Source organism: Hippocampus bargibanti, linkage group LG04 (assembly GCF_051943395.1).
Source record: "Hippocampus bargibanti isolate YZ-2025 linkage group LG04, ASM5194339v1, whole genome shotgun sequence".
NCBI classification, from domain to species: domain Eukaryota; kingdom Metazoa; phylum Chordata; class Actinopteri; order Syngnathiformes; family Syngnathidae; genus Hippocampus; species Hippocampus bargibanti.
In genome coordinates, this window is record NC_142737.1 from 24,082,310 (window position 1) to 24,102,241 (window position 19,932).

The 19,932-nt window shown below is 43.8% G+C and overlaps 1 protein-coding gene across 5 annotated transcripts in view; it reads left to right on the top strand.

Moving 5' to 3' along the window:
• arvcfb (ARVCF delta catenin family member b) overlaps positions 1-19,932 on the top strand; it is a 263,119-nt gene that overhangs the window by 99,851 nt on the left and 143,336 nt on the right. For 4 of the 5 annotated variants that reach the window (XM_088994808.1, XM_088994806.1, XM_088994809.1 and 1 more), the window contains exon 3: positions 2,649-2,857. The exons of the other annotated variant lie outside the window; for it this stretch is intronic. In XM_088994808.1, coding sequence (XP_088850934.1) covers positions 2,672-2,857 — 186 coding nt within the window. In that variant the 5' untranslated portion in view covers positions 2,649-2,671. The remainder of the gene's footprint in view (positions 1-2,648; positions 2,858-19,932) is intronic. 5 annotated transcript variants of the gene reach the window in all.

Here is a 19,932-nt window from a genome sequence, read left to right on the forward strand (position 1 = left end):
AAGAATACATAGCAAACAATAATTCACCCACATTGAATGTGAAGTGTAAACCCCAAACTGGCAATTAGTACGCTTTCGAGAAAGTGTGAACAAAGACAGATAATTCCAAAGGGAGAAAGAAATATCAAGTAAGGATTTGGCACTTTGAAGGGGAATGGACTTTGTGCTTGGCAAGACTTATGGTGAGGAATAAAAATGGCTTATGCCCCGCCCAATCCCGCTCCCCCCCCCATTTTCCTCCCAAAACTGCAGTTCAAAACAGTTCATGTTCTCACACAAAAGAAGTCAACATTTAAACACGGACATGCACAACACTGATGAGTGACATCTCATCAATCAATCATACTGTATATCAGCTTTTGACCTTGAATCCAAATGTTGTATCTTTTAGACATGTCTATGTTTGAAATTTTGTAACAAGCGGCTGTGTGCCCATGCTGTATGCAAAACAAGATCCAGCATAGGTTGGATGAGTCTGATATTAAAAACGATGTAATTTTTGCCTATTTTCAAACCCATCAAACACACTGAACTAGAAATAGAGCTGCCCTCGCTTTGTATTTTCAGTCAGCCACAAAAAGTATTGATACCGATGAAGGTTTTATTTTGAGGTGTACTCATTTAAATGGAGAATTGTATGTATCTATCTGCCAAATGTCAAATGCCCCCTTTTCAAGAGGGTTTGCGTGTAATACATCTGTTTAACAAAGCATTGTGTTCTCGTACTTAATATCTGATTTAATGTCAAGCATTTTTTTTCACATTTCTTCCCTTTGTTCTCCCTTTCCTACTGTTATTCGTTTTCGAGCTGTTTTGTCCGTCTATTTTTGTTCGAGTTGGGCATTGAGTTGTGGACTAGTGCCAGCAGAATCACCTCCAGATCACCACCGGGAAAACCAAGGAACTGGTTGTGGATTTCTGCAAGAAACAATCCTCACCTGCACCGTTGAACATCCAGGGTACGGACATTGAGAGGGTGACCTCCTATAAGTACCTGGGTGTTACTCTCAACATCCCCTTTCAAATTTCTGCTGCGGACTGCAAATTTCCCCATTGTTGGACGATTAAAGGTTTTCTGATTCTGATTCTGATCACTGTTGCCTAACGGCTATCATCCTGCGGTTTGAATCGGTATGTATTGTTGCAGGACGGTATTTCATTGCAACCTCCACATCATGCCACTGTTGGTAAAATATACCAATGTTTATGATCCTGACAGTGACATGGACTCAGGCTTGTAACTGTTATCTTGAAATCAAACTGTATTGGATTTGTGCCTGTGGCGATGCTTGCATGTCAGAAAGCATTACTGTTCTGTGCATGACCAATTTTCCATTCAAGCTATGATTATTCATTTGGAGGAAAGAATGGATTCCTCTTTTATCAATGACATGTTCATTTTCGCACCAACCACCACTGAAAAAGTTTGCCTTGATTTTATCAAGAGTTGCCTCTTCACACATTTTTGCACGTCAGGAGCTACTTCAGACACAGTCGCACCTCAGAATAATAATGATGTTGATGAGGAAGAATCTGTTTGATATAGCTTCCGGAATTGTGCTAATGTAGTCACATTTTCAATTCAATCACAAATAACAGGCTATTCTCCTTCTCTTTTTTTATATTTTTGTATTTCTCTTCAACCTTATGTTCCATGCCTGTGTATCCCTGCGCACTCAATATTTTCCCAAGGCGTGAGCATAAATGTGATGTGATTGGCTGGCAACTGGTTCTGAGTGTCATCTGCCTACTGCCCAAAAACAGCAAGCCCCATGACCCTTGTGGGGATAAAGCAGTTCAGTATATGGATGGATGGATGTCTAAATGGACAAAATCACAGAAACAATCTACAATACAGTAGTGTGATAAATCCTCCTACAAGACCGGGCAATGTTATAGCTGTCAAGGGTCCAAGACCGTGTGACGATCATTTGGAAATTCCAGATTACTAGACATCAAAGAGCTAGTACATATAGCATATTTTTAAGAGAGGATCTAAAATATCATTCACAATTTGGTTTGGCTGTGCATGTGTGAAAAGGCCCCAAGTGTGTGAGATTTTTAACTCACTTTATTGTGCCAGAAATTGGTGAATTATGCTTCCATTTTGTTCCAACGATATCTGTTCAAAACCAATACTGAGTGCCATCCTTTCACTCAATGTTTGTCTTAATTAGCAAAATGGGCCTGAAACATCCGAATGCAAACACATAATTGGTCTCCAGCAGAGTAACCTCATTCATGCATTTACTATTCTGGGCTTTGTGAATCCGAGATATCCCCACACATGCATCGCCTTTTGAGGAGAGAATTGAGACTTTTCCCTTCTGGCACCAGTGTCAGAAAAGTGCAAATGAAAGAGATTAAACGAGCACAAATGCCATTCTCTGTTCTATAAAACCCTCTGTGCGGTCAGCCATTTTAATTGTTTCAACGTAATGTACCGTGTCGGTGCTTTTTATGCAGAAGGATGAACTCAAACATTGTGCAGAAAGTACAATCTCCAAAGGCCAAATTTCCTGGTTTTGACTGAAAGCTGTGACACGCTGTTGGTGTCACACAGCCTTTCTTTTGGGTATGGGTGTCTTTATTGACCTGGTATGCCTCCATTTCCCTGTCTTCTCTCCCCCCTGAACCTGAAAAATCAGGACAAGCGCAAGCAATACTAGACATGGAGGAATATGAAGTTCCCTCAACTGCCAGCATCCTGGCGTCAGTGAAAGAACAGGAGGCCCGTTTTGAGCAGTTAACCCGAGCCCTGGAGGAGGAGCGTCGCACCCTGCAGCTTGGGCGGGCCAATGTATCACCCAACCCTCCCACCAGCCAACCGTTAGCATGGCAACAAGTGGTGAAGCAGGTAAATGTATGAGCATGCTGGAACAACCCCTTGTCTTTTTTGACTGCCCCGCAACATCCCAGACATGTTGCTCATTCCATCTGAGCAAGCTCATTCCATCATCGTTTTTGTTCTTCATCTGTGGGAAACAATACCATACATAATTTAACTTCTGCCGCGTTGAGGCACCTATTCACATTGACCGAACCTGGTCCTGGATGTTCTGTGTCTTACCTTTTTGAGGCAAACTGAGCATGCCTCTCTTGCTTTGCCTTTTTCGTCTAAGCTGCTGCTTGACATCTAATTCCATCTCCTTTCAACTTCTGGTTTTTGATATTGTTTGATAGGGGTGTGATTGAATGAGGCCTCTAATCTGGATGTAGTTGTCCTGGCCTGGGCTGCTCTGCTGACTTTATTTGCAAGTGAAGGAAATGCAGATTGGGAAAACGAGAAAGCTGTAATCATTTTAATATGTCAACAGGCATATCGGCAGATTGATTTCGATACTTCAGACGCATCTGGCTATATTAATGACTTTCAGGGTGAACAACATTAGCACAGATTGATGAGAACTGACTCTTTGAGGATCCATATGCATTGTTTCTTTCATACCACTTTTCCTTGGACATTCTCACTGCCCAAAATGAATTTTTGAACAACGCCTTTCAGACAGCACTTTTTTTCAATCATCAGAAATCGAAAGCAATTTGTCCGTGCAGCACCTGCAATGCTCAAATGCAGCGTGTTTACTTGTGATAGAAGTTTAAAGGGTATTTCTTATTGATAAACTGAGAGCCTCAGATATGATTATACTTTCCTTCCAGTTGCCAGAGGTCTAATGCTGTTATTGGTCTGTCAATGTTTACACTGAAGGCCCTAACTCACGGAGGAAAAGGAAAGGTGATAGTCATCTTTTACCCAGCATCCTTTCCATATTCAACTACCCATACTGTACGTCTGTGTAAGCTCTCAGTCGTACAGGAGTGGTCCATTGATGAGAAGGTTTCTTCAGACGTCATCTGTACAAAAGTGAAGGTTTCGGACGTTTCGCCTCCTATCCAAGAGGCTTCGTCAGCGAACTAAAGTCTGACTGGTCGTATCGGCCCCATTTATATATCCCTAATGTCCAGACATGGTGGCGCCGGACACAGCTATGATAGGTCCCTACTCTCAGGTGGGGGGGCAGGGGAACCCCTCCCTGTGGCCCCACTGATTGTTCCTACATTCCTGACTAACGACTGGCCTATTACCCCCACTCCCCCCGGTATCACCTCATCAGCATAACGACCCTCATCAGCATTGCGAAAGTTGCCTAACCTGTTTTGCCTAAGCAGACTATTGTATGAACGATCCAAATTGAACCTCACCCCACCAGACCGGTTTAATGAAGGATTTTGTTGTTTTATAAGAATCGCTTCTTTTACCCCCCTTTCAAATAAAGAAGGGTTCCCCCTCAGACCCATTGTTTGTAGCATTGACTCCTCTACATACAATGTAGCCAAATATTTAAAAACTATTTTAGCTCCGTTGGTTGGTAACACAGAATATCACGTAGAGAACACCACAGGGTTTGTAGAGAGGATCAAAGACCTCATATTGGAACCTGAGGAAACTTTGGCATCATACGATGTGACTTCTCTCTTTACATCTGTCCCAACCCCAGCAGCAGTCTCAGTGGTGAGGACGAGGCTGCTGGCGGATGTTTCTCTGCATGAAAGAACCAAACTTAAACCGGATCACATCTGCCAATTATTAGAAATCTGGCTTAATACTACGTATTTTCAATTTCGGGGAAAAAAAAAAAAAAAATCATGGTTGTGCTATGGGCTCACCAGTTTCACCCATAGTGGCTAATCTTTACATGGAAGAGATGGAGAAACAGGCCCTCACATCCTTCCCGGGGACAAAACCTAGACACTGGTTTAGATATGTGGACGATACTTTTGTCATAATTAAGAAACAAGAAATTCAATCCTTCACAGATCACCTCAATTCTGTAGACTTCAACATTAAATGTACTCGTGAGGACATTCAAGAGAACCAACTAGCCTTCTTGGATTGTAAAGTAATTATAAAAGAGGACAGAGCGCTAAAAACAGAAGTCTTTAGGAAGGCTACGCACACTGACCAATACTTACTTTTTGACTCTAACCACCCTTTACAACATAAACTAGGAGTTATCAGAACCCTCCAGCATAGGGCTAAACTAATACCAACTAGCACTGAAGGTAGAGAAAAGGAGTCAAAACATATCAGGAGAGCACTCACTAACTGTGGGTACCCTCAGTGGTCATTCAACAAATGTCAGAAAGAAAGAATAGCGAACGAAACCAATAATTCTCAAGATTCAAAATGGAGAGGAGTAGCAGTACCGTACATTGCAGGAGTTTCTGAAAAATTACAAAGAGTCCTTTGGCAACATAAAATTCCTACTTATTTCAAACCAATAAACACGTTAAGGCAAAAATTAGTGCATCCAAAAGATAGGCTACCAAATGAAAAACAAAGTAATGTAGTTTATTCCATACATTGTAAGAATGAAAATTGTAAAGAGCAGTACATTGGGGAGACTCAACAAATTCTCAAAAAAAGACTTTATCAACATCGCAGGGATAATACTAGTGGGCCTCAATCGGCAGTACATTTGCACCTAAAAGCTAGCAACCACTCATTTGACGACAATGAGGTTAAAATCTTAGCGAAAGAACATAGATGGTTTGAAAGGGGGGTAAAGAAGCGATTCTTATAAAACAACAAAATCCATCATTAAACCGGTCTGGTGGGGTGAGGTTCAATTTGGATCGTTCATACAATAGCCTGCTTAGGCAAAACAGGTTAGGCAACTTTCGCAATGCTGATGAGGGTCGTTATGCTGATGAGGTGATACCGGGGGGAGTGGGGGTAATAGGCCAGTCATTAGTCAGGAATGTAGGAACAATCAGTGGGGCCACAGGGAGGGGTCCCCTGCCCCCCCCTGAGAGTAGGGACCTATCATAGCTGTGTCCGGCGCCACCATGTCTGGACATTAGGGATATATAAATGGGGCCGATACGACCAGTCAGACTTTAGTTCGCTGACGAAGCCTCTTGGATAGGAGGCGAAACGTCCGAAACCTTCACTTTTGTACAGATGACGGCTGAAGAAACCTTCTCATCGATACCCATACTGTACTGTATTTTTATGTGTGCAATACTGTTGTTTGAAAGCGGAACTATATGCACTCAAATGTTTGGAGGATTTATAGTCTGTGAATTGTCATTGCTGTCACCATTTTATTCTACCATCACATACGTACAGTGACTCAATACTCACACTTTTTTCGTCCTTTGTGGAAATGGAACTGATCAGATACACATTTACAATTTTACATCATGTTGATCAAACCGGCATTGTTTTTCAGTCACTTCAGAAACCCTGCTGGCCACATGTGTGGTGTGTATGTGTTTGTATGGGCTGGTATGCGTTGCATCACTCAGTTTCTAATGCCAGTTAGTTGAGCATATGAGCTGTGGAATCTTGGATAGATCTTTTTTGTCATATGTGCAATACAGTTTGTCATGAGCCAAAAGAAATGTTGAATGATTTGTTTTTTTTCTGGATTTTGGATGGGGAGAAATGCGCGCATGTCACTACAGCGAGGAAAAAGGGAGAAAGGACAGCCTGGAGAGCAGTGTTACCTGTGGCCTGCCGAAAACCGACATCCACCACGACTTCAAATAAGGAAAACTCAAAATATCCTTCCTGGATCTGGCTGAGTGAACTTTTGTCATCTTTCCACCTGCTTGCTGTCTCGCCACATAACACAGTTATCCACAAGGAAAAAGTATACATTTCGTTCCAAAATAACTGAAAACATCAAGACCGGCACAGTGGAAGAAATGTTAGAGCATTTGCTTCACATCGCAGAGGTGCAGCATTTGATTATTTGATCCTCTGTCAAAGTTGTCTCCATGCCTGCGTGGGGTTTCACCGGGTACTCCGGTTTTCTCACACATTCCAAAAACATGCACGGTAGAATGATTGAACAATGTAAATTGACCCTCTGTGTGAGTGTGAGCGCGGGTGTTAGAATCAGAATCAGAATACCTTTATTCGTCCCGCAATGGGGAAATTTGCAGTCCACAGCAGCAATTGAAAAGAGATGGGGTTGGGGTAGGGGTGAAAGGATAGAAAACAAGATATTCTAAGCATAACAAAATAAAAATGTCAACTGTATACTGTGCAAATGTAGATGTGCAAAAACCGTAGATGTGCAAAAACCGTTCCATAAACAAAACTGTACATAGTGCAGAATCAAGAAATGCATTTGATATATTGCAACAACCCATATTTACAAGTGTCCAGTTTATCAGTTCTCAACGATCAGTTTAATCTCTGCGTGCCCTGCAATTGGTTGGCAACCGGTTCAGGGTGTGCCCCACCTACTAGCCGATGACGGCCTGGATAGTTCTCCAGCACACCCCGTGACCCTTGTGAGGACAAAGTGGGTCGGAAAATGGACGGATTTATGGATGAATCAATGTGAAGAACATGCTTGTATTGTCCCATTCTGTGTCAAACATTCTTCTTGTCCAACATTCCATTAGCGTCTTGTTGATGTGATCATCAGAAGACACTCAGTGACATGGATGGAAAACATTTTAGAATGTTCATCATTACCAGTCCCCACATGTGACCAGTCACATGAAAACACCCTTTCTTCAATTGACATTGTGCTCGCCTTTGCAAATTGATTTTTGCCCGAAGGTGTGTCATCATCAAGGCTTTGAAAGATCAAGTAATCTATGATGGGATGTTTTATGTGTCAAGATAGACAGACCAGACACAGACAGTCCCATCCCTCCGAGGCAGCAGAAAAAGGTGACCTCATTTCACCAGACCCCTCATCTCCCATCCCGTTGCTTCCATTTTTAAGAAATTGATAAGAAAACATGAGATGATTTGACAGATTGTGGTTATCATAAACTGGTACTTTAGCATTTAAATTATTTGGCATGTTGTTGGCACTGCAGAGCTACGTCATCCTGTTGTATGAATGTAGAGGGAAGTTTTCAAAGAATTCTCACCCTTAGAAAGGAGGGAATTCTGCAGCTTTTGATTGGTGCTGCTGTCTGTGGTGCGGATGTACACCGCCAAACCTGCACCGCCAAACCTTTCATCTCCGCACAGCCCCCAGCCCCGCCGAGGCAAAATATGCACAAAGGGCTGAGGGTGATATAGTGACAGAAGATCTATCCTTCCACTGGTTGGGCCTGGGAGACCCCATACCCTCATAAATCAGCTTCCAAACAATGAGCCTTAGTTCTCCCCTGCTCTCTTTTTCTATTCCTCCTCTATTGCTTCCCTGTTTTCCACACTCTGTGCCATCAGAAACATTCTCGCCCTCCATAAACACCCTAATTACTTTAGCGTGAAAGTTGCTCCTTTGTTTATTTTTTCCCCACACACTCTTCCCAAGGCCCTCCTTTAGCACCTTACTTTCTTGTATGCACTTTCTGATATGTGGAGGTGCCAGGAGAGAATGCCAAGAATGTTGCAGCTTGGTTTTCATGTTTCCATTCAAAGCCTTGCAATATTTTGAAACATATCAAATCATCTGGTAGTTGTTATGATGGCTGACAATTAATTCTACATGAAATGGTGCTTTGTACAGTGAGACCTCAACTTACAAACACCTTATCTTACAAACGTTTCGTCTTACAAACGTCAAATTTATGAAAATTAAACCTTATAATAAGCACTATTTTCATAATACACACCCTCCACGGCTGGCGGAGTGATCTTCGGCGGAAGCACACGGCCGAACAGCATCAGAGGTTAAGTTACCCACAGTCCTTATGGAAGGTGACTCCCCTTCCATAAGCCATCAACGACCATCAAAAAGGTAAATAAAACTTTATTTTACAGCACAGTTTATTTCTTTAATTACAGTCCTCATGTAATGCGCCTCTCTTTCCAAACAGCAATTCCCTTTGACCTTCGACCTCCAACGCCATTCCATCAAGCCATAAATGACCATCACAAATGTAAATAAAGTGACTTTATGATACAATGCAGTGTATTTCTTTCATTACAATACAATAGCACATTTATTATACATAGAATAAGGTTTATTGTGTGTAGTTTTAAGGCTTGTTTAGTTGAAAAGTATATTTTATGGAAACCCGGGAACGGATTATTCCCATTTTAATGGTTTCCTATGGGATTTTTTTTTGGAGATACGCACTTTTCGCCTTACACACTCTGTCTGGGAACCAATTAAGTTCGTAAGTTGAGGTCTCATTGTATCTTGATTTCAATATCTATCATTCAGATATTTAACATCTACCTAAAAAAAGCACTTTTTCATCTGTAAAAAGACGGGGTTCAATATATTCTTATCTAATGTCATTTGGTGTTAGTAATGACATGTAGATATAATGTCGGTATTATACTTTAGATTGCCCTGGATTTCAAACTCAAAAAGATTGAAGAATATAATTCCTTTTGAATTTGTTGCTCATTTTTGCATTCCACATATGGCATGGGCAATTGCGATGACAATATTATTGATACATTTCACAGGACTACCAACAACAAAATCGGCTCTGCCAGTATGAATCCATCCATTCATCCATTATCCGAACTACTTATTGTCAGGAGGGTGGCAGACGTGCTGGAGCCTCTACACATAGAGAAACCAACCATTCACACTTACAATCACATCTTGGAAGAATATAGAGTCTCCAATTAACCTGCCATGCATGTTTATGGTATCTGGGAGGAAAGCAGAGGACCAAGAGAAAGCCCACGCAGGCACAGGGAGAACATGCCAACTCCAGACAGGAGGGTGGGCGCTTAATTCAAACCCTAAACATCTGGCCAGTGAAGTGTGCAAACCAGGTGACCACAATGCCGCCGTCAGCCTTCATTTAATCCATAAATGTCAAAACGTTCTTGTATTTTGAATGTGCATATCTCCTTTAATAACTCTATGTTTAAAACATTGCATCTGCTTATGGAGGTCACCCTGATTACCTGGCGGCATCATCTGCCATAGACATCATAAGGTTGCTGTCAAGGTTTTTGCTTTTGAACTGAAATATAGCAGTCACTTTGTGAATATACTCATTTTTAGCACTACATTACATGTGTTTGACTTGTCTAATTGCATGTATCTCAGCACCAGAAGAACAATATGGAGTCAGAGTTATATTATCTTTTGCGTGTTGCCCTCCAACAAAGTTCCGCCTTTGTCCAGCAGAATGACAAATTTATCAACCCATACATTGTTACGATTCAACCGAAATGAATAAGGTTTTTGGATCCCAGAATAGTAGAGACCAGACAAAAACCTATATAACAAAATATTTAACACAAAAATGACAAAGTAGAAACCTAAATTGCTGGTCAAATAAGGACCAGGAAAAGAAAAAAAGTGATAAGCAAAAGCACTTGCACGAACAGCAAGGAAGAACATTGACCAGAGAGAAACAAAATGAAATGCATAGAACCTAAATCTCATAAGCAAAAAACCGACATGAAAATAAAAACTAATACTTCATTAGCTAAGCTTCATTAGTTAGTCCTCTGTGGTGGGCTTCAAACGTTCAGGCTTCAAATCAGCCCACATGACTACGTAATGTCTGCCCTAATCCATGTCGCTGGCATTGGATCCCAATCCAATAAAGCATTTGGTTTTCTGAAAGCACAAAGAATAGTATCTGGAGGATGCTCCTATTTTCTTCACTTCAAATCCTCTTTATAAAAACTAACTAACAGGGGCTATAAATCCTGCATATAAATACTCTAGGCAGACCAATACAGTCCAAACATACATTTCACCTTGGTACTTTGATACAGAATCCAAAACAGTCCGTATGTTTACAATAAAGTCCCTCTCCTCCATGAATGGCCCCTGTGGAATGTCACCTGTCCTAGTGCCCAGCTGGATAACTAAACAAGGCTGGGTGGAGACCCAATTTAACAGATATCAAAAACAAACAAGAAAAATGTCTCGGTTTTTACAGGTCACGAGTTGTGCTACAAAGCCTTAAAAAACAACAGCACAAGCTCTTTTGAGTGTATAATACAGTTATTCGATCTTATTACAGGAGGCCTTTAAGTCATTGTCTACTTTGTCATGTTTTTGGACTACAAATGCAAATTTTTGTGTTGATTTTTCAATGTAAATTACACATTTATTGCTGTTTGACACAATGGACCTTGACAGAATTTAACTCTCCGTTCTTCTGTATAATCTTGCCCGGTAATAGTTGGGTGGCACATTTGATATTCAGTTTGGTGTTGGGCAATTAAGTTTGCACACCCACATGGGGCTTTTCAAACCACAGAATGTGTGTTCAGTGGTCAGAAAGTTGAAAAAATTCCCAGAAATATATATATATATATATATATATATATATATATATATATATATATATATATATATATATATATATAGTGAGACCTCAACTTACAAACACCTTATCTTACAAACTTTTCGTCTTAAGAACCTCTAATTTATGAAAATTAAACCTTATAATAAGCACTATTTTCATAATACACACCCACCACGGCTGGCGGAGTGATCTTCCGCGGAAGCACACGACCGAACAGCGCTCCAGCCGGCGCTACTTTGAACACCCCCTCTCATTGAATCCACATATCGATCGCCTACTTGGAGCTTTTTGCTGATAATTTTACTATGATGGGACCAAAAAAAAAACACCACAGGCTCGTGTTCAGCCCAGGAAGACACAAAATAAAATCACCGTCGCTGAGAAGAAGGAGATAATTGACAAACAGGAACGAGGTGTGCGTTTGTGTGATTTAGTGGCCGAGCACGGCTATGCTAAGTCAACCATTGCTCCCATTCTCTGGAACACAGAAGCCATCAAAGGTGCGTCTGTTGCAAAAGGTGTTTCCGTGCTCTCAAAGCGATGGTCTCGGGCAATCGAAGAAGTTGAAAAAAACATTATTTTACAGCACAGATTATTTCTTTAATTACAGTCCTCATGTAATGTGCCTCTCTTTGTGACTTTATGATACAATGCAGTGTATTTCTTTCATTACAATACAATAGCACATTTATTATACATAGAATAAGGTATGTTGTGTGTAGTTTTAAGGCTTGTTTAGTTGAAAAGTATATTTTATGGAAACCCGGGAACGGATTATTCCCATTTTAATGGTTTCCTATGGGATTTTTTTTTGGAGATACACACTTTTCGCCTTACACACTCTGTCTGGGAACCAATTAAGTTCGTAAGTTGAGTTCTCATTGTATATATATATACAGTAAAGTATATACAGTATATATATACAGTAAAGTATATACAGTATATACAGTATATATATATATATAGTATATATATATATATATATATATATATATATATATATATATATATATATATATATATATATATATATATATATATATATATATATATATATATATATATATACAGTAAAGCCTCGTTATATCGATATTCTCGGGAGTCGGAAAATATATCGATATAACCGGACTATCGATATATCCGATCCTGCGGCATGTAAATTTTCTCCTTGCGTTCATAGAAATAGTATCGTAATAAGCAGTACTATCGATATAACTGATATCGATATAACGAGACTTTACTGTATATATATATATATATATATATATATATATATATATATATATATATATATATATATATATATATATATATATATATATATATATATATATATATATATATATATATATATATATAAAAAAAATCCTCGTCTCACCCACTATGGGTGGTGTCTGTCCCCATTTCAGCTCGGGTCCTCTACCAGAGGCCAGGAAGCTTGAGGGTTCTGCGCAGTATCCGTGCTGTTCCCAGCACTGCGCTTTTCTGGACCGAGATATCCGATGTTGTTCCCGGGATCTGTTGCAACCACTCGTCGAGTTTGGGGGTCACTGCCCCAAGTGCTCCGACCACCACAGGCACGACTGTCACCTTTACCTTCCAGGCTCTCTCTAGCTCCTCTCTGAGCCCTTGGTATTTCTCGATTTTCTCATGTTCCTTCTTTCTGATGTTCCCATCACTCGGGACCGCTACATCCACGACAACGGCTTTCCTTTCACCTTTATCTATGACCACGATATCTGGTTGGTTGGCCATTACCATCTTGTCAGTCTGTATCTGGAAGTCCCACAGGATTTTTGCTCGGTCATTCTCCACCACTTTGGGAGGTGTTTCCCATTTTGACCTTGGGGTTTCCAGTCCATACTCCGCACAGATGTTTCGGTAGACTATGCCAGCCACCTGGTTATGGCGCTCCATGTAGGCTTTCCCTGCCAGCATCTTACACCCTGCAGTTACGTGTTGGATTGTCTCAGGTGCCTCTTTGCACGACCTACACCTTGGGTCTTGTCTGGTGTGGTATATCCCTGCTTCTATGGCTCTGGTGTTCAGGGCCTGCTCTTGGGCAGCCAGGATGAGTGCCTCTGTGCTGTCCTTTAGGCCAGCCCTCTCTAGCCACTGATAGGACTTCTTGAGATCAGCCACTTCTGCTATGGTTCGGTGGTACATCCCGTTTAGGGGCTTTTCCTCCCATGATTGTCCCTCTTCCAGCACCTCATCCTCTGTTCCCCATTGACTGAGACATTCTCTGAGTACATCATCCGTTGGAGCCTTCTCTTTGATGTATTCATGGAGCTTGGATGTTTCATCCTGGACAGTGGCTCTCACACTCACTAGTCCCCGGCCTCCTTCCTTACGGCTTGTGTACAGTCTCAGGGTGCTGGACTTGGGATGGAACCCTCCGTGCATGGTGAGGAGTTTTCGGGTCTTAACATCCGTGGTCTGAATCTCTTCCTTTGGCCACCTTATTATTCCTGCAGGGTATCTGATCACTGGCAGGGCATAGCTGTTTATTGCCCGGGTCTTGTTCTTGCCATTGAGCTGGCTTCTGAGGACTGAGGGCTTGCCTCACCCGCTGGAGGTATTTGTTCGTAGCCGCTTTCCTTGTTGCTAATTCGAGGTTGCCATTGGCCTGTGGTATACCGAGGTACTTGTAGCTGTTTTCAATGTCTGCTATTGTTCCTTCAGGGAGTGAGACCCCTTCAGTGTGAACTACCTTGCCCCTCTTAGTCACCATCCGACTACATTTCTCCAGCCCGAATGACATTCCGATATCACTGCTGTAGATCCTGGTTATGTGGATCAGGGAGTCTATGTCCCTTTCGCTCTTAGCATACAGCTTGATGTCATCCATGTAGAGGAGGTGACTGATCGTAGCTCCATTTCTGAGGCGGTATCCATAGCCTGTCTTGGCGATTATCTGGCTGAGGGGGTTCAGTCCTATGCAGAACAGCAGTGGGGAGAGTGCATCACCTTGGTATATGCCACATTTGATGGACACTTGCGTTAGTGGCTTGCCATTGGCTTCAAGTGTGGTTTTCCACATCCTCATCGAGTTTGCAACGAAGGCTCTCAGGGTCCTGTTGACCTTATACAACTCCAAGCATTCATTGATCCATGTGTGTGGCATCGAGTCATATGCTTTCTTGTAATCAATCCAGGCTGTGCACAGGTTGGTATGTCGGGACCTGCAGTCTTGAGCGACTGTTCTGTCAACCAGCAGCTGATGTTTGGCACCTCTAGTATCTCTACTAATGCCTTTCTGTGCTTTGCTCATGTATTGATCCATGTGTCCACTTATCTTAGCCGCAATGATGCCTGACATGAGCTTCCATGTTGTGGAGAGACAGGTTATTGGCCGATAGTTGGAAGGAACTGCACCCTTTGAGGAATCCTTCATGATCAGGATTGTTCGCCCTTCGGTTAGCCATCCTGGGTGAGTCCCATCCATCAGCAGCTGGTTCATTTGTGCTGCTAGGCGCTCGTGGAGAGCTGTGAGTTTCTTTAGCCAGTAGGTGTGGACCATATCCGGGCCTGGTGCCGTCCAGTTTTTCATACCTGAGACTCTTCCCTGTATATCTGCCGCTGTGATGGTAACTGGGTTTTGTTCAGGGAGGTTGCTGTGCTCCTCTTTCAGAGTCACCAGCCATTGTGCACTGCTGTTATGTGCGACCTCCTTCTCCCATATGCCTTTCCAGTATCGTTCAGTTTCCAGCCTTGGAGGGTCTGCTCTGCTGTTAGAACCCTGCCACTGAGCGTACACTTTCGCAGGTTGTGTTGCGAACAGCCTGTTTATTCTTCTGGCCTCATTCTCTTTCGTGTACCTCTTTAGGCGACTGGCCAAGGCCTGGAGCCTTTGTTTGGCAGTTTCGAGTGCTTCAGGTATGGTTATCTGCATGTACCTCTTGGGTATTGGCCTTTTATTCACACCTCTCTGGGTCTCCGTCAATTGACTTACATCTTTCCGAGCCGCCTTGATCTTGGCCTATATATATATATATATATATATATATATATATATATATATATATATATATGAATTTCCATGCAGCTATCCGTTTCTCGGTGTTCCTCCACAGCGGACAACAATAGAGCCTTAAAAGCCTTGCATGCCAATAAAGCCATGATCAGCCGCAGATGTGGAGTTTGGACTGATGCCTTCCACCACATGGGGCCAAAACTCTCGCTGGGTCTTCTTAGGGGAATATATTTCCCCTCCAGGACCCAGCCTCTCGTGACATGACACCCCCCCCCCCCCCTTGAGACCGACGTCCTCGGCGGGGTGAAGGATCTGAAACAGGCAAGGAAGGCCTCCCTTTGGGAATAGGGCATCCGCATTGCCTCGGCGCTTGCCAGCCCTGTGGACCACAGAAATGTTAAAGGCCTGCAGACTCAAAAACCACCTGTTTACTCTGCTTTTGGCCATCAATTGTAGAGGAGCATGATAAGCGACCACCGTGAAACATCTTCCCAGGAGATAAAAGCGCAATGACTCCAAAGCCCATGTAATGGCAAGACACTCCTTTTCCACTGTGGAATAGTTATTTTCCCTGGGCAATAGCTTTCTGCTCAGGTAAAGGATGGGATGTTCTTCTCCTCCATGTACTTGCGAGAATACGGCCCCCAGACCAACTTCAGATGCTTCAGCTTGAACAATGAAGTCCTTGCTGAAGTCTGGTGCCACCATGATCGACTGGAGCACAGTGCCTGTTTCAGATTGATGGCCCCTGGGCTCCATTTCACCAAGCGGGAGTGTTTTTTGGTCGTCAATTCTGTCATGGGGGCTGCTATAGTAGCAAAGTCGGGACTCTGTATGACATCATCCAAGTATGCTGCTGCGTACCTCTTGTGGGGGGTGAGAATCCGACCCATTAGGCGGTGAAACGTGGCGGGTGCATTGTGTACTGGTAGAGTCCCTCTGGTGTGGCGAAGGCTGTCTTCTCCTTTGATGCCGGGGTCAGGGGCACCTGCCAATAACCCTTTGTGAGGTCGAGAGTGGTTATGAAGCGGGCCTGTCCCAGGGAGTCAATAAGATCATCAACACGCATTGGATACGCATCAAATTCAGACACCATATTCACCTTCCGACAACAACATTACAGAAATGTATTGACCCGTCTGGCTTGGGAACCAACACAATCGGACTTGCCCAGGCACTTTGGGACTCAAATACTCCAAGTTCCAGCATCTTCTTTATCTCCTCCTGAATAGCAACCTTATGGGCCTCCGGCACACGGTATGGACGCTGGTATACTGTTTTTCCAGGTATGGTGCGTATCTCATGTTGCACCACCTCTGTGTGTCCATGTATGGATGAGAAGACGTCTTGGTTATGCTCAACCAATTCGAGTGTCAGCTGGCGTTGGTGTGGGGACAAATTCGGACCCATCTGAACTTCATCTCTTGCCAGTTCCTTCGCCTCGCTGGGGTGAAGACAGCTGAACAGTGCCTCTCTGGCATGCCATTTCTTTAGGAGGTTAACGTGATAAATCTGCTCAGGTTTCCTCTTACCAGGTTGCCTCACCTTGTAGTTGACCTCTCCCATGCGTTCGATGACCTCAAAGGGCCCCTGCCAGGATGCCAGGAACATTGCACTCCGTGGTTGGCACCAAGACCAACACTCTGTCCCCTGGCTTGAACTCTCGAGGCTGGGGAGGTCTATTGTAGGAGGCTTGCTGCTGTCGTTGGGCCACTTCCATGTGCTCTCGCACTACAGGATAAATGGCCTTCATCTTTTCCCTCATCTCCCCCACATGCTCGATGAGGGTACGTTGTCGGCATGGCTGCTCTTCCCAAGCCTCTTTGGCGATATCCAGCAGTCCCCGGGGTCTGTAAGAATACAACAGCTCAAAGGGTGAAAAACCAGTGGAAGACTGTGGTACTTCACTCACAGGAAATCATACGTATGGCAGCAGTTCATCCCAGTTTTGGCCATCTTCTTTGATCACTTTCCTCATCATGGCCTTGAGTGTCTTGTTGAACCGTTCTACCAACCCATCCGTCTGTGGGTGGTAGATGGAAGTTCTCAGTTGCTTGACCTTGAGCAGGGCACATAGGTCCTTCATGACCTTGGACATAAAGGGGCTTCCTTGGTCTGTCAGTATCTCCTTTGGGATTCCCACCCTGCTGGAGAGAGTAAACAGTTCCTTTGCAATTTGCCTTGTGGTAGCCTTTCTGAGGGGAAACGCCTCTGGAAACCGAGTGGCATAATTAAGCATCACTAAAATATACTGGTGTCCCCTAGCACTCTTTGGTGGAGGTCCAACTATATCCAGCCCAAGCCTCTAAAACGGGTTCTCAATGATGGGTAAGGGAATGAGCGGGTTTCTGTATGTGGGCTTTGGCACCACCTGTTGGCACTCAGGGCAAGAATGACAATAGTTCTCCACATCATTGTGCACCCTAGCCAGAAGAACCGTTGCAAGATTCTCTTTTTTGTCTTTTCTACCCTGAGGTGTCCCCCTAGCAGGTGTGTGTGTGCCAAGTCCAGTACTGTCGCTCGGTGTGGCTGTGGCACGAGAAGTTGCTCCTGTAACTCATCATTTTGCTTCGTTACCTGGAATATTAACCCCCGGTCAACAGCAAAATGGGGGTATGTGGGAGTTGTCCTTTCCCCTAGTACTACCCCCTCTAAGACCTGCACATTTTTCATGGCGTTAGCAAGGGTAGGATCCTGTCACTGTACCATACTGGCCTGTTAGGCGAGGTAGCTTCTGGGCCCCTGGGTTCTCGGCACAGCTGGTAGCCGGGAGATTTTCTGGGGCTGGAGTCTCCTCAGCTATCTCTGGGCCAGACTCTGTCTGCGGTGGTGCATTTGCTGTCTCTAGAATAGCACAGGCTGGGGAGAGTGAATCTGGGGGGTAGGCTTGATTATTTACATGCGTCTTACTTCTCCCCTTCAGGGGTGGTCGGGCCAGTCTTTCCTGTGTTTCTGTCCACAGTGGGTGAAAGGCCGGGCAGTCGCGTCCAATCAGAAGGGGGACAGAGAGTCAGAAGTTCTGACGCCGCCTGGAGCCATCTTGGCTGCGTTGGGAGGCATAGGCACCTTTGTGCGGTCCATTCCGGTCTGGGGTGGGGATGTGTTGCCGGTTTCCTTCCTGGTTGCTCGCAGCATCTCCGCTGTGGCCTGGTACTGCTCCACTGCTGCTACTGTTGACAGGCAGTAGTCAGCGACTGCTGACTGATTATCTTTTTTGCCTCATAGGGAAGGGCCCATAAGTAGCGATCCACTACAATGGCCTCCACCACCTCATCTGCCGTGTTCCTTTCCGGTTCCAGCCACTTCCGGGCGATGCGGGCCAAGTTGTGCATCTGTGCCCGTGGAGGCTGGTCTGGCTGGAACGTCCAGGTGTGGAAGCGCTGTACCATCCCGAACTTGGTGAGCCCATGTAGGCTGAGGTTTTCACTTTTTAGATAATCATAGTCTTCTGCTCTGTCTGCCGTCAAGTCCCGGACAGCATTCAGAGATTTCCCTGTCAGGAAGGATGCTAGCAATCCCACCCATTGCTGCTTGGGCCACTGTTCTCAAGTGGCTGTTCAAATGTATGCAGGTACGCCTCAATATCATCCTCCACATCTTGGCTATAAAATCACCCGCCTTTACCTGGGGCATGTTCCTGGCGGCCATTTGTTTATGAAAGAGCAATTCCTCTGCCTTCAGTTCATTTTCTCTCTTTTGCTCCTCGAGGAGAGCCAAATGGCCTGATATTGGGCTTCCTGACTTGCAAGAAGGGTTTTCAAGATGTCTTCCATTTTTTAATTTGTAATTGGAGATATTGTCAATTTGGAAAACAAAACAAAACAAAAGAAAACAAAACAAAACAAAACAAAACAAAACACAAACCTCTATCTATGTCCATGCACTGATTTACGCTTGTCCAGTGCCCACATCCTCCACCATATGTGATGTCATGAGAGGCGAGCTGTCAGCGTGCAGGACAAGGAGTGCAATAGGTGACAGGTTTGAATGCAAACAAAGATTTTGATAAGCAGTTTCAGGGGGAATTCACAGGCAAAAAAGGCAAGAATAGTGTCCCTTCCAATTCTTAAATTATAACAAAGTCTCTTTTGAGGTGAAACTGAAGATGGGGTTCTTTTCAATGTATTTCTAGGCCTCACCCCTTTTGATGTCCTTCCTAGGTAGCCTAGCCAGCATTGACGCCAATTTTGTTTTTTGGAGAGCGGCCTCACTCTTTCTCTGCCTAGAACCCCATCCCCCACTGCTGCGTTCTTGAGCAATCACGTGGCTTTAAGCGATGACTGGGGGCGGGGAATAGAGGACAAAAAAAGTCCGCTGCCATTTCCTTGTTTGGAGAACGGGCTCATTCGCGAAAGACACATGACTCATTGTGGCAGCTCCGTGTGTATCCTGAAAAATAATTCGTATGCCAAGGTAAAATTTTCATAAATGTAACGTTCGTAAACCGAAAAGTTCATAAGCGAACAGTTTCGTTTACATGATGTCACATCCCATTACATCATATCCTGTTGCGTCACACCCTGTCCGTTATATAAATGCTCTCCCAGTCCGCGACTCTCTCTCTCTCTTCCTTCCTACTCCTCGGCCGACACCGCGATGCCCCTGCTGTCTACAAGATTAATTTATTAATTCTGTCCAATTTATTCTGTTCAACACCTGGCTTCCTTCTGATTTAACTCTTTCCTCCCTAGCAGGCATTTTGCATTTCTTCCCCCACAGCCTACAGAGCCTGCAGCCTA